The sequence below is a fragment of the Sceloporus undulatus genome, chromosome 2 (assembly GCF_019175285.1).
Source record: "Sceloporus undulatus isolate JIND9_A2432 ecotype Alabama chromosome 2, SceUnd_v1.1, whole genome shotgun sequence".
Classification (NCBI taxonomy): Eukaryota; Metazoa; Chordata; class Lepidosauria; order Squamata; family Phrynosomatidae; genus Sceloporus; species Sceloporus undulatus.
Genome location: NC_056523.1, coordinates 221,053,670 through 221,066,420, shown reverse-complemented (window position 1 = coordinate 221,066,420; position 12,751 = coordinate 221,053,670). Strand labels below are relative to the sequence as shown.

At 39.4% G+C, this 12,751-nt stretch overlaps 1 protein-coding gene across 1 annotated transcript; it reads right to left on the bottom strand.

The window, feature by feature from the left end:
• Window positions 1-667: 667 nt before the first annotated feature.
• Window positions 668-11,453, bottom strand: SPINK2 (serine peptidase inhibitor Kazal type 2). The gene is made up of 4 exons (XM_042447748.1): window positions 11,384-11,453; window positions 11,007-11,047; window positions 6,134-6,243; window positions 668-1,984 (listed from the first exon to the last, which is right to left on the bottom strand). Exons 1-4 carry the CDS (start codon window positions 11,436-11,438, stop codon window positions 1,936-1,938), a joined length of 255 nt encoding a protein of 84 aa, XP_042303682.1. The 5' UTR covers window positions 11,439-11,453; the 3' UTR covers window positions 668-1,935.
• Between the last annotated feature and the right edge of the window lie 1,298 nt (window positions 11,454-12,751).

Below are 12,751 nucleotides of genomic sequence, written 5' to 3'. Positions count from 1 at the left end.
AACACAAGGACAGAGGCAACCCTTCTTAGGCTGATTTTGGTCTCGACATTACCATTCCCTTGTGCTACTCTGAATGTTTGAGTTTTGATACAAATTAAAATTCAGAGAGAAGGCATTTGGAACTGGTATTTCAAGTCTGTTACCGTTACAAACAAGACAAAGCAAGTGGAAACACCCCAAAGCTATTAAAATGGTGACAGTCCTCAATATCAAAACCCAGAGCCCAATTTTTAAAAATGTAGCTGTAGAAAAACTAAAATTTTGTGGTAACCTGAAACTATTAAGGGTCTGTTCTCCTGACTAAAGGGTAACCCACCAACCTGTTCCAAAATAGAGGATTTGGGGAGAAGGTACATCTAGGTCACATCTAATTTAGCCCTAAATTATCATATTTAATTTATGCAAAATCTTGATGTTTAGATGCAAGGGGCAGAAGCCAGACCATTCAGCCTCGACCAGAGGGTCCAGAATGACCCAATTCCTTCTCATCCCATTGACTTCTCCTTGATCTTATTTTACTAAAACCCTGTGCAATGATGAATCTTACACAAGCAGATTGACATTACCCTGGAACTACTGCTGGGAGTAGCTATCCCAGTGTCTGTTCAGGTAGAGTTCAGCCCATAACCACATCTGAAAGCCGACGCACAACAAAGAATCAAGAGGCTGCAATTCATGATATATTGCCAATTCCACTATCAAACAAAAAGTATTTTATAAGTATATCTAATAGGTGTTAGGACTGGAAAGCAGAAACTCAATTGGGCACCAGTCAGGTAATCAAGGGTTATTGGGAGGTTGCATCTCCTCTGTGCTGGAATAACATCATAGAAAGGGATGAGGGCCCAACTCAATTCTACTCATGATCAGGGAAAAAGCAGCAGCAGAGAGCTTTGTACATTCTCACTTCCAGAAAACAACTTCCTTCAAATACTCATCACCCTATGAGCTGGAAACTGAAAGGAAGCACACTCTGACTTCATTCATTGCCTTGGCTGCACTGCTTATGTGCTGCCAATGTATGTTTGTGCTATGGGCATGCTGGTCTGTCCGTAAGTGTATGTCCTCTGGATGTGAAGATACTGTATTTTAACTCAACAGGGGAATCCTAAAGAGAGAGTGAATAGAATGGGACTTTACTATTTGAGGTTTCTACTTCCAACGAAGGTTAAAAAAAATTTTTCTTTTAAATTGGGACTGCATTATCATGTTTTACATTAGCAACACGTAAAGGTATTCCTGATGCTATAACATGGAGATTTCTTGAAATATTCAACGTTCTCTTCCTAACAAAAAGTTTGTGACCTCACCAAGAATTTAAGATAAACTGGATCTCAAAGGCAGTAGCTTTTTATCTTGTAAATGAAATTTAAAGTTTATTTCCTGGACTGAATCTCCCAGCACCTGCAGGGTCAGAAAGAGAAGGGGCCTACCCTGCATCAATACCTTTCTATGAACTGAGGACTTACAACTGCAACATCTTGACCAGATGTGGGGCCATGACTAACATCGTCAATATTTTTCTTTCTTTCTCCTATATAATTTTTAACCCCTTTGCCTGATAAAGAAGCCAGTGGAGCTTTGAAAGCTTGCAACATGTATAATGTGCTTTTTGGTTGTCCCAATAAAGGTATCACTGTTTTGTGGATTTTGGATGATGCTATACTTGTCTGTAAGATAGTATGCAGGGACCAGTTACTTGTTAGCAGCTTTGATCATCACTTGATTAAAATACAGGGTCTACATCTTCAAAACTAACTTAATAAATATAAGGCAAGACATCATTTTTTCCAATAAAACACCTATAATATGCAAATCCAGAAGTAAGATAAGGACAAAGCCGCTTGCTTCAGTTTTAGCAGCTTGGAAGACATATTTCAAATAGTTTCAACTTCTCTACAGGGTAATGCATATTCCACTTCCTTGAAGCTGGTCTCATGAGCATGAAGTCTTATAGGCTATTTGTATATCCTTGTCATATTCTCTGCAAGAGAATGAAAATAAAGGAGATGTTAGATGCACTGGCTAGGAGACTTATAGATTTGGTAATACTACAAGCTGCCAATTGTCACTTTTCTGGATAGTGGGGATGCTAAACTGGAGGAAGCTGATGATGGAGTTTATCACATGGGATGGATCCCATGCAGAAACTGAATTTAAACTAGAAAAAAAACCCTGTGGGTAGATTTTCAAACGATGTCAGGGCTTAACCCAAACAAAAAGTGGGCAAAAAAAGGTTTTCAGATGATGCTTGTGTGAAGGAGAAACAACGCAACATTAACCCAAACAGAAATTCGCCAAAACCCACTCCTTTTTACTTTTGGCAACTTTCTGTTCAGGTTAATGTCGTGTTATTTCTCCTTTACACAAATACATCTGAAAAATAACCCACAAAAGCGGGGGTTTTTCAGACTTTTAAATCCTGTTTCTGAACGGGATTTACGTAATTTGCCTCCATGTGATAAATTCCTATGTTCTTACACTAACTTGATTTTCAGAGAGTTTTTGCTTACCTGGGTAAAACATATAATTTAGCTATTAACATGTTTTGCCTTTAACATTTAATTGGCAGTACTTCCTCCCTAAGGGACTCATTGCACTCTTCCTATGACGGGGCCCATGACCTTATTTTGGGTAGAGGAAGATCCAGTTGTTAGGTTGGGCGCTTTGTAACTTCAAACGGAGAAGGAAAACCTGATTTCTCCCTTTTTATTGCTCCTGTCCCTAGTCAATTTAAGGCCATGGTGTATCCTTTCCACCTACAGACATGCTACTTAAAAGCAAAATGCAAGCACAGTGTCATTTTCCTTCCCTTATAACTTTTTAATCTTCTTTGCCTGAAGTACCCTGTGAGCTTTGAAAGCTAGTGCAATGTATTTTGTGTATTTTAGCTGACCTAAGCAAGATACCATCACCATATTTAAACTTCAGAACTGCAACTGTTTTTTATATTTCGATGGTGATGGTAATAAAACATTTGTAGAAACATCCTGGTATATTCTATCTATATTCGGATAGATTGAGAGGCTTTGACTATTTGCTTATCTCTTTTCAAGAATAGCACACTAAGCAAATGTCTTGGAGTTAATTAGCCAACTGGCATATCGGGAAAAACTTTCCAAGGTGATCATGACTGAAAAACAGTTGATTTTTAAAAAATATAGTTTTAAATATAGTATTTTAGGAAATTTTTAAGTGCTTGTTGTTAACTGCCCTGCTTAGTTCCCGTAAATTCATAAGTATGACCTCCATCTAGCAAGTGGTCTTCCTCTCTTTCTATTGCCCTCCACCTTTTCAAGCAATGCTTTCCAAACATTGTTGTCTTTTCAAGAGAGTCATGCCTCCTGCATTAATGTATTGCTTTTTAACAAATATAAGTGGAAAGGCATATTTGTACAAATTAAAAACTGCTTTTTAAAAAACTGTGGACCTGAATGGAGGTATCACTTTGGAGGTATGCTGTTTAAATGACACATGCATTTTAAGAGGCCAGAAGCTGCGCTCTAGTCCTTAGACTGGCATGGCTTCCAGCTTCTTAGTATGCATGCAGCATTTAAACAACATACCTCCAAAATGATCAAAAGCATCTTTATTTTGGCCTGTCTGTTCGGGCCCTGTATTTGAATAAAATGGTGCAAATAGAAATCGTAGAAGAGAAGGTGTGCTAAGGTAGATAGATGTGTGCTGATTGCCACGTTCAATCAATATGTCACTCCACAGATCAAAACATTTCATTACTGAGATGACAGAGAGGGAGAGGGATACTTCCTTTAAACTGTAAGCTACTTTGACTTCTAGGGGTATTTTTTTTGGGGGGGGGAAATAGGATAGGGAGGATGATAATAATAATAATAATAACAACAACAACAACAATAATAGTAAGAGTGCCACTAAGGAAACTGACATTTCTGCAGACTGACTATTTTTCTATACTTTTATAAAAGTCAATTTGTCTTATGTATGAAATGAAATTCAAGGACTGGGGGGTGGGGGGGACAACACAATGAACTGATTATATGATTATATAAATGTTCCATTATAAATAAATGGACAAATTAATGTTTATTCCAAATAAATTTCTACTGCAGCAGCCGCCAGATTCCCAACCCAGCATTATTTTTTGCAATAATTCCAATTTAGTGACCTATTATTTATGCGTGAATATTAACTATCATCTTGCCTTTACTAAAGAAGAGACACTATCACAGTACCATCAAAGTTATGTGATGAGGGTGATTATGTTGATTCTAAGCAAGGGGATATTACCTACACATACCAAGCTAATCTAATGAAATGAAAAAAATGAACAGAAAACAGCAGGGCATAGTTTAAGTGCAGCAAACCTGGCATGAAAGCACTCGTTTTCTTACAGTGACTGTTTCGACCTTGTATTTGTTGCAAAAGTAATCTGTATGGACTTCTGGGGAGCCACAGGAGGTCCCTATAGATAACATCATGAAGCACATTCAGCTATATGGATCCAGCTCCTGATCTCCTTGGTTTCCAACAACACAGAAATGGCTGTGCTGAACAGGCTGTGCTGCTTATTAGGTGAGGTTTGACAGGGAGGGGTGTTGGTCATTGTGTGGTTGGACCACAATTGTGGCTTCTGCATCGATCAGAAAAAATGAGTTGTGATGCTGCTGAAAGACTTATTTGGGAAAATAAATTACAAAGATGTATGGACTTTGATCAGGATCAAACTTAGGGCCCCTGCTGAGCTGAATGGATGCTGAAATTGAAAGATGGGGGGGGGGACCCAAATTGGGGTTCCTGTAAGGACTGAGGGAGAATAGCCAGGCTCTCCTCTCTGCAGTGATCCTGAAAACAGGAATTTATTACCAAACTAAGTACAGGGCAAGAACAGAGACTGGGCTTATGTCAGAATTTCCCAAAGAGAGTCACCAACAGTGGTGGCTTATGGTTGCCCTGTCAGAGGCCAGTGAATTCATGCCAGATTTTAACCAAGTTTCAAAGGACAGTGGGCCCTCCACATCTGCTGCAGTTAGGGGTTCAGGGCCCCCTGTGAAAATGGAAAAAACGCAAATAACTCCCACCACTAATTTTATAACCTGAGAGAGCACCTCTCTAGGAACCTCTAGATCCTCCAGTGCAACTCCAGGGTCAACATCTGCCTAAAGTTGACCACAGAATTGTGCTGGAAGACCTACAGATGCCTAGAGAAGTGTCCTCTCTAGCAATTTCTAGGTCATTCAGCACAATTTCCAGGTGACCTGGAAGTTGTGCTGGAGGATTACAGGTTACTACAGAGAACATATTAATCAAATCTGCGAATAACCAAATCCAAAAATGTATAGGGCTGATTGTACCTCTCTGAGGTGCTGGAATCACAGCATTCAGAACTTTGGATAGTTCCTTTCAAATTTAGAATAAACTCCAGTGCAGATTCGCTGCCCCACAGCTACAGTAGCCACCCCTCTCATATCATACAAGAGAGGGGCAGCAATCCCCCATTTCTTCCATTGCTATATTGGGAATAAGTGGGGCATTTTCTTTTAATGTTCTAAGAAAGGTCTTCTTGCATATATAGCCCTTCTTGAGAAGGTTTTTTTTTTTTGGGGGGGGGTGTCACCAAGTTTGCACAACTCCCTCATCTGTAGGTAAATCCATTTAACTGTCTTACCAATAGGCATAGTGCCATCAGAATCTAATTGCTATTTGAAGAATTCATTTTTTTCCTTAAAACAATGACCGTTGGGATTTCTCCCCAAGATTTCCTCCCTCCTGCAAAGTGGTGATGAACTTGCTCATGAGTCATTTAAATCTCTCAAGTTCTTCTGCAGTTCACACACTCTGTTTATGTTACACTGTGGTCTAGTGTGTGTGTGTGGGGGGGGGGAGTTCTGTGCCATAAGCTTTTGAAGCCTGAACTAGATAGTCTTCCTGTCCTCTTATTTCCCAAATTTGAAGCCTCTTCCATGCTTCTCGGAGGGATCTGAGACTAGCTAATGTTGAGAAGAGGATAATATAATCAAGTGATTAATCATTTAATCAAGCATAAAAATTCTGAGGGATATTTTAGTGAGAGATACAAAAGATTAAACAGAATCCTAATTGACTATATGTAAAACTAAAACTGTTTAAGGTATAAGATCAAGTCATTTCAACTTACTTGTTTGACATACAGAGCATACACTCATTTGCATATGTTTCTCCATCAGTCCCACATACTGGATTAAAGTTCCTTGGGCATCCAGGCAAAGAATACAAGTCACATCTGGGCTGGGAATGAACAGATTCACTGACATTTACTTAAAACTGTAATTTTAATTGCTTAAAAAAATTATCATATCTTCCAAGCCCATGACACAAAAACCCATGCTAAGGACAAACCTAGACAATTAAGAGACCACACTAATTTAAGCGACTCTCTGCAGAGCATATGGCATATAGTCTAGTAAGGGGTTCACTGCACATTCAGTTTGTGATTCTACACCCATCTCAATTTAATTTACACCCAGCAGCTTTGAAGCAAGTAAATCTTTGCAAGATGATTTCCCCATCCCAAACATATAGGTGATGCCATCAAATGGTTGCATCAATTTTCAACTTATGGATTTGACCTCACAATATTTTGCTCAATTTTCTTAACAGCTCATGCCTAGAGCTAATGTGGAGAGGGGGAAATACTGTATATACTCATGTTTAAGTCAACTTCATGTACAAGTCGAGGACAGTTTTTGGGGCCAAAATCATGGATTTTGATATGACTCATGGCTAAGTCGAGGGTCAAACACTGGGGCATGTTACAAAAGATCTAAAGGGGAAACAAAGCAGCATTTCCCTCCCTACTTCTCCCTCTCTGGACCTCTCCCAAAGGTCATAGTCTTGGCATGGAAAATGGGGAAACAAACCTTGGCACCCACACACTCTCTCTCTCCCCCCTACCTTTACCACCAACATTTCCAAGGCTTGTGGCTTGCAAAAGGGGGGAGAGGGAGAGGGGGGGAGAGAGGGGGAGAGAGAGAGAGAGAGAGAGTGTGTGTGCTGGGGACTCTAATGGGTTTAAAGATCCCTGGCTCTGAAGGATGTGTGGGCACTCGTTTTAGGAACTTTATAAGCAGTATTAACTTATTGCCCCTTATATAAGTCAACCCATGATTCTGGAGTTCATTTTGAAGCATACATTTCTCAACTTATAGTAAAGTATATATGGTAGGTGGGAGCACATATAAGCACTACCCCAGTGTCCATGCATAACTAGCTGATTTTTGGCACTTTGTGAATTCTCCAGAGCATTCTGCAAGTATATTCCAATGAATGTGCTTACAGAAGTCCTATGAGTGGAAATACTGCCTTTCTCAGATATTTGATTATAGCAGCTCAGTAAAGCATGCTCTTTCTTAAAGACCTCTTCAGATATTCGCACCCAACACACAAAGGGAGAGACACAAAGGTAAACTGCCACTATAGACTTAAGACTTTATTTACAAAACATTCAACATTTGGGGAATAATTTTTCCCCAATACACCGTAGCACCGCAAATATATCTGTGAAAGTTACAAACACACAAACTATTTTGATAGACCTCAACTAGCATATATGGATGTCAGTCACTGCCGAGAAAAATCCAGAGACAGAGAGTTCCAAAAGTGCTGGAATTTATGTCTAAAACCTGCTTCTTCTGAACTGTAAAAATATGAATACACATTCAAAAAGCTAGATGAAACAGAACCCAGAATAGTAAATATTCTATTCTACAGATATACCTCAGTTAACAAAGCCTCTGACAAAGCAGCTTCTTTTTACAAGGTCTTTTTACTTCTCTTCAGCCCTCACTTTATCTCCTGGCCTGACTGAAAGAAGAAGCTGGCAGCATGAGCTTTCATAGATTTAAGTCAACTTCCTCACCAAATGCATCCAAGGAAGTAGACTGTAGGTCCAAAACAATTTGCAGAAATTATCCAGTTTGAGACTGCTTTAACTGCCCCGGTCCAGTGCTAGGGAATCCTGGGAATTGTGGTTTATTGAGACACCAGAGCCCTGACAGTGAAGGCTAAATATTTCACAAAACTACAGTTCCCAGAACTGCCAACTTCTTTCTTTCAGTTGGTCTCAGAGGTGCTACAAGATCCCCTTACATACTGATTCTACAGACTAACACAAATATATCTTTGAATTCTAGCTATAAGTTTGTCTGTTTTTTTAGCAGCATGGGCATTGGGAGGTTTCTGAAGGAGGGCTGGAGAAACACACACACACACACACACACACACACACACACACACAGGTGTTGAGTTGTAGTGGTGTCTGCAGTAAGCACTGCAGTAAAGCTTGACCTGGGAAGGAAGGAATTTCTATTCTAGTTGATCCTACTGTGTCTCTGTGTGCCCACTCTGCTTGCAACAGACAAGATAAACAGCCACTGCCTCCAGAATCTACTAAGCATGTGGCAACTGAAAAGTAGAGGGCAGATAAGACTGCTTCACCAGCTCTGCCCAGCATGTTCAAATAAACCCATAGATCTATATGTTTGGCCACCAAAATAGACATCTTAAGAAAAGCGAAGGCTGGTGAAAGAAAAATATCATCCCTGGATGAATTTTGGAAGTTTTCAAATGGCTTCTGGAAAGTTCAACATATTTTTCATTACTTACAGTAGGGCTTTACCTGACCTGGTTTTGTTTTACACATACATATTAATAGTTTTGAATTAAAATTCTTCTGAAAGGTATTGGACTCCTCCCCCCCCCCATCCTAATTCTTTCCATGGTATTCCTTCTGGTGCTAGAGTTTCTACTTCATTAACTAATACTGTATAGAATTGTATTATAATCTAATCTGCTCATTATTCTTTGCTTCTCACAATTTAATATCTATGCAAACCAGGCTTGTTTTATATCTAATTTCCATATTAAAATTTTTGAAGTTTCCAGTTTTTAAAATGCACCTGTTTATACTGATCACATAGGCTTATCAGAGAATGGCAAATACTCAGTCCTGATCTGGTAAAGCAAACCTCTGATAGCCTTGGCTGAAGAGCGGGGTATAAGTAAATTATTATTATTATTGAAGCATGAACAGATGGTACATACTGAATTTGTTCCCATACCAAAATATTTAAAAGTTCCCTGTGAAATTACTAGCAAAATAGGTACCATTGTGTTATATAATGACAGTTTTGGTTTCAAGTATGCCATTAGGAAGAACAGATTAATTTCTTTTAATAAAATGCAGAAGCTTACACCCTAATGGACCATTCCCTCAGTTTGTATTGCTCACAGTGGCTTTTAGATGAAAGAGTCTTTTAGTAACCTGGGAACATAACCAAATCACTGAGGCACCTTTTATATAAATCCCATTTTGATCCGGATAGTTGGAAGGTTAAGTCAATCTTTTTTTGCATGTTATGTTATTTCAGTCTAAATGAGTGCTGAAAGTTAATATGCCTATCTGATATTTCTTAGGTCATACTTGAAGCCTCAAATAAAGGGCTTTTAACAACTAATTTGAGGTTTTGGAGAAAAAGTACCCAAGATGGAAAGAGAAGACATTCAGCTACCACTACAGGCAGGTTGGTTTTAAACAACACAGAGTTGACATCTTGGCTTAATTTCAACCAATGCCTGATCCCTAAATCCATTTCAAAGGATATCAGATCACAGGTTCTTTCTACCTGGCAATGTTTCTCCTACCATTATAAATGGACTGAGGGGTAGTTGGTTGCACCGCTGAGCATGTGCAGATTTCCTTTCATTCAGATCTATAGTTCCTGCATATCTACAGCTGGGTGTGTGTGTGTCACATCTTCCAGATGAGATTGGAAGGAACAAAGAGAGAGCTGACTTGCTCATACTTTCTGTGAACTGTTATAAGTATACATATAAAACAACAGCCAGCATGGCATAAATGATGTAAGCAATGGAACAGAACTCTGGAGACTTATTCCAATTCTTGCTTAGCTATGACCCACTGGTTGACTCTGGCCAAGTCACACTCTCTCAGCCGCAGAGGAAAGCAATGGCAATCCTCCTCTGAACAAATCTTGCTAAGAAAAGCCCATGAGAGTGTCACCTTAGGGCTACCTAAGTCGGAAAAGACTTGAAGGCACATAACACACACGTATGTATAAAACAATCCACAAAAAGTTATGTCTCTAAATATACAGTGGACCCTTGTTATACGCTGGGGTTTGGTTCCAAGATCCCCTTTGAATAACAAAATCTGTGTATGCTCAAGTCCCATTAAATATAATGACATAGCAAAATGGTGTCCCTTATAAAAAAAAAATTGAAAATCAAGGTTTGATATTTGAAATGTATACTTTTTTTGGAACATTTTCAAACTGTGGATGCTTGAATCCGTGTATAAGAAATCAGTGTATAAGAAGGGCCAACTGTACAAATTGCTATGGCCAGGATTTCTCCCCATGTTTGCTACCACAAGGTTAAAAACAAAACCTCGCAATGGACAACAGACAACATTTTTCAGGTAAGAGATGATTATTACTGTATATACTCAACTTGATCTCATTTATAAATCGAGGGCAGGTTTGGGGGCCATGAGTATATACAGTAAACACATTGAGCAAATTAGCAGGGGGATAATACACTACACCATTATCAACCACTGTCTTCAGTCTTATGCCATTTGCAAAAGATGAGTGTTGAAACAATGAAATTTCCTTCTATTCTAAAAATTCAGTTTACATATACAGTCGGCCCTCTTATACACGGATTTTTTTATACACGATTCAGCAACGTTTGAAAAGTTCCAAAAAATATAAATTTACACCTTGATTTTCCATTTCTTATAAGGGACACCATTTTGCTATGTCATATATTAATGGGACTTGAGCATACACAGATTTTGTTATACACGGGGGATCTTGGAACCAAACCCCAGCGTATAACAAGGGTCCACTGTACCTCTTGACCCTATTTGGTGTCAACTGACTGGCAGCCTAATGCCTCCTTCATTAAAAAAAGACAATTAGCAGTCCCAGTTAAGATGCAATACCTTTCCCCAGCACCCCTAAACTCACCTGAAGAGTGCTTTCCCCAGGAAGGGCTGTCAACAGGAGTCCTAGGGCAGAAAGGGAGAAAGAACAAAGTTACAGGCAACTGGAGTAATGGGACCATCTTCTTTGTCTAGGATCACACATCCCCCTCCTCTTCCGCCGCCTCTCCACCTGTTACTGATGCGGGGTTGCCAAATGACTAGGGGGTGTATCCAAACCACAGAATTAAAGCAGTTTGACACCACTTTAGTTGCCATGATCTTTTAATGATCATTTTTGTATGTATTTAATCATATTTTTCTTTTAATTTGTAAGCTGCTTTGTGTCCAAATTGGTGTGTGTGTCAGTTAAGTATCACCATCATCTTATCATCCTACAGAATCCTGGGATTTACTGTATACTTTGGTCTGTGAGAGAGCTCTGTTGCCTCCTTATTGTAAATGGACCTCGACACATGGCAATCTTGTGTGAGGCTGCATCCACACTGCAGAAATCTGGTTCGACCCTGCTTTAACTGCCAAGGCTCAATGCTATGGAATTCTGGGACTTGTGGTTTGTTGTGGCTCCAGAGCTCTTTGACAGAGGAAGTTAGATGTCTCACAAAACTACAAATTCCTAGGACACCATACCTTTGAGCCATGTTGGCTACACTGGATTATTTCTGCAGTATGGATGCAGCCTATGAAACATCTCTCATAGAATCATAGAGTTGGAAGAGACCGCAAGGGCCACCCAGTCCAACCCCCTGCCATGCAGGAAATCACAATCATCCTGCCATGCAGGAAATCTCCAAGACCCTCTATCCTCCCCTGCTCTTGCAGATCTAATCCCATGGCCTCCCTGACTGAGTAACCATCTGGCGTGTGGTTTTCCTCTTTTCCCCTCCACCAAGCATCACTGTCTTGTCCTCTCCTGATATAGAAGCAGAAAGAGAGGAAGACAGTACGCCTGATGGCCCAAAACACACTGCAGAAATAATCCAGTCTGAGACTGCTATAACTGCCCTGGCTCAGTGGTGGGAACTGTAGTTTTGTAAGACAGTTCGCCTTCTCTGTTAGAAAGTTCTGCTGTCATAACAAACTACAGTTCCCAGGGTTCCCTAGCACTGAGCCAGGGCAGCTAAAACAGTCTGAAACTGGATTATTTCTGCAGTGTGTCTTGGACCCACACTGAAGAGAGCACAGGTATGAAATTGCAGGGCCTAAGCAAGCACAGTAGCAGAAGACAGGGAGTCACAGAGCTGGAAGAGACCCAAAGGGCCATCCAGGCCAACCTCATCCTGCCATGCAGGAACTCACAATCAAAGCACTCCAAAAAGATGGCAACCCAGGCTCTTTTCAAAAACCTGGCTTGGGAGATGTCGCCAAGCTTCGGGATCAACAAGAGGGCGGCTAAGAATAAGGATAACAGCCACCCCCAAACCCCTTGGGGGCCTTACCAAACCATAAAGTTATTTATTTATTTATTTATTTATTTTTGATATCTTTTCTTTTTTTAAAATCTTGCCAAGTTTGGCTTTGTCTGTTTGGTCCGTTTTAATATTTTTTAATGAATCCATTTTATGTTATGTATGAATAATTAATTAATTAATTAACATTAATAAATATTTTTATTTGATTTCTATACCATATAGAAACTATAAATGTAGAAACACAACTTAAATTCATTTATTTGTTGGATTTCTTTTTTTAATCTTACCAAGATTGTTTTTGTCATGTTTTTAATTAACCCATTTTATGTTACATATGAATTAATAATTAATTCATAAA

Coding starts and splice junctions, on each gene's coding strand:
- SPINK2 (XM_042447748.1), bottom strand. CDS start 11,438: ATGTGTCGAGGTCCATTTACAATAAGGAGGCAACAGAGCTCTCTCACA. Junction 11,048..11,383: donor GAGCTCTCTCACAGACCAAA/GTATACAGTAAA, acceptor TTTCTGCCCTAG/GACTCCTGTTGACAGCCCTT. Junction 6,244..11,006: donor CTGGGGAAAGCACTCTTCAG/GTGAGTTTAGGG, acceptor GTTCATTCCCAG/CCCAGATGTGACTTGTATTC.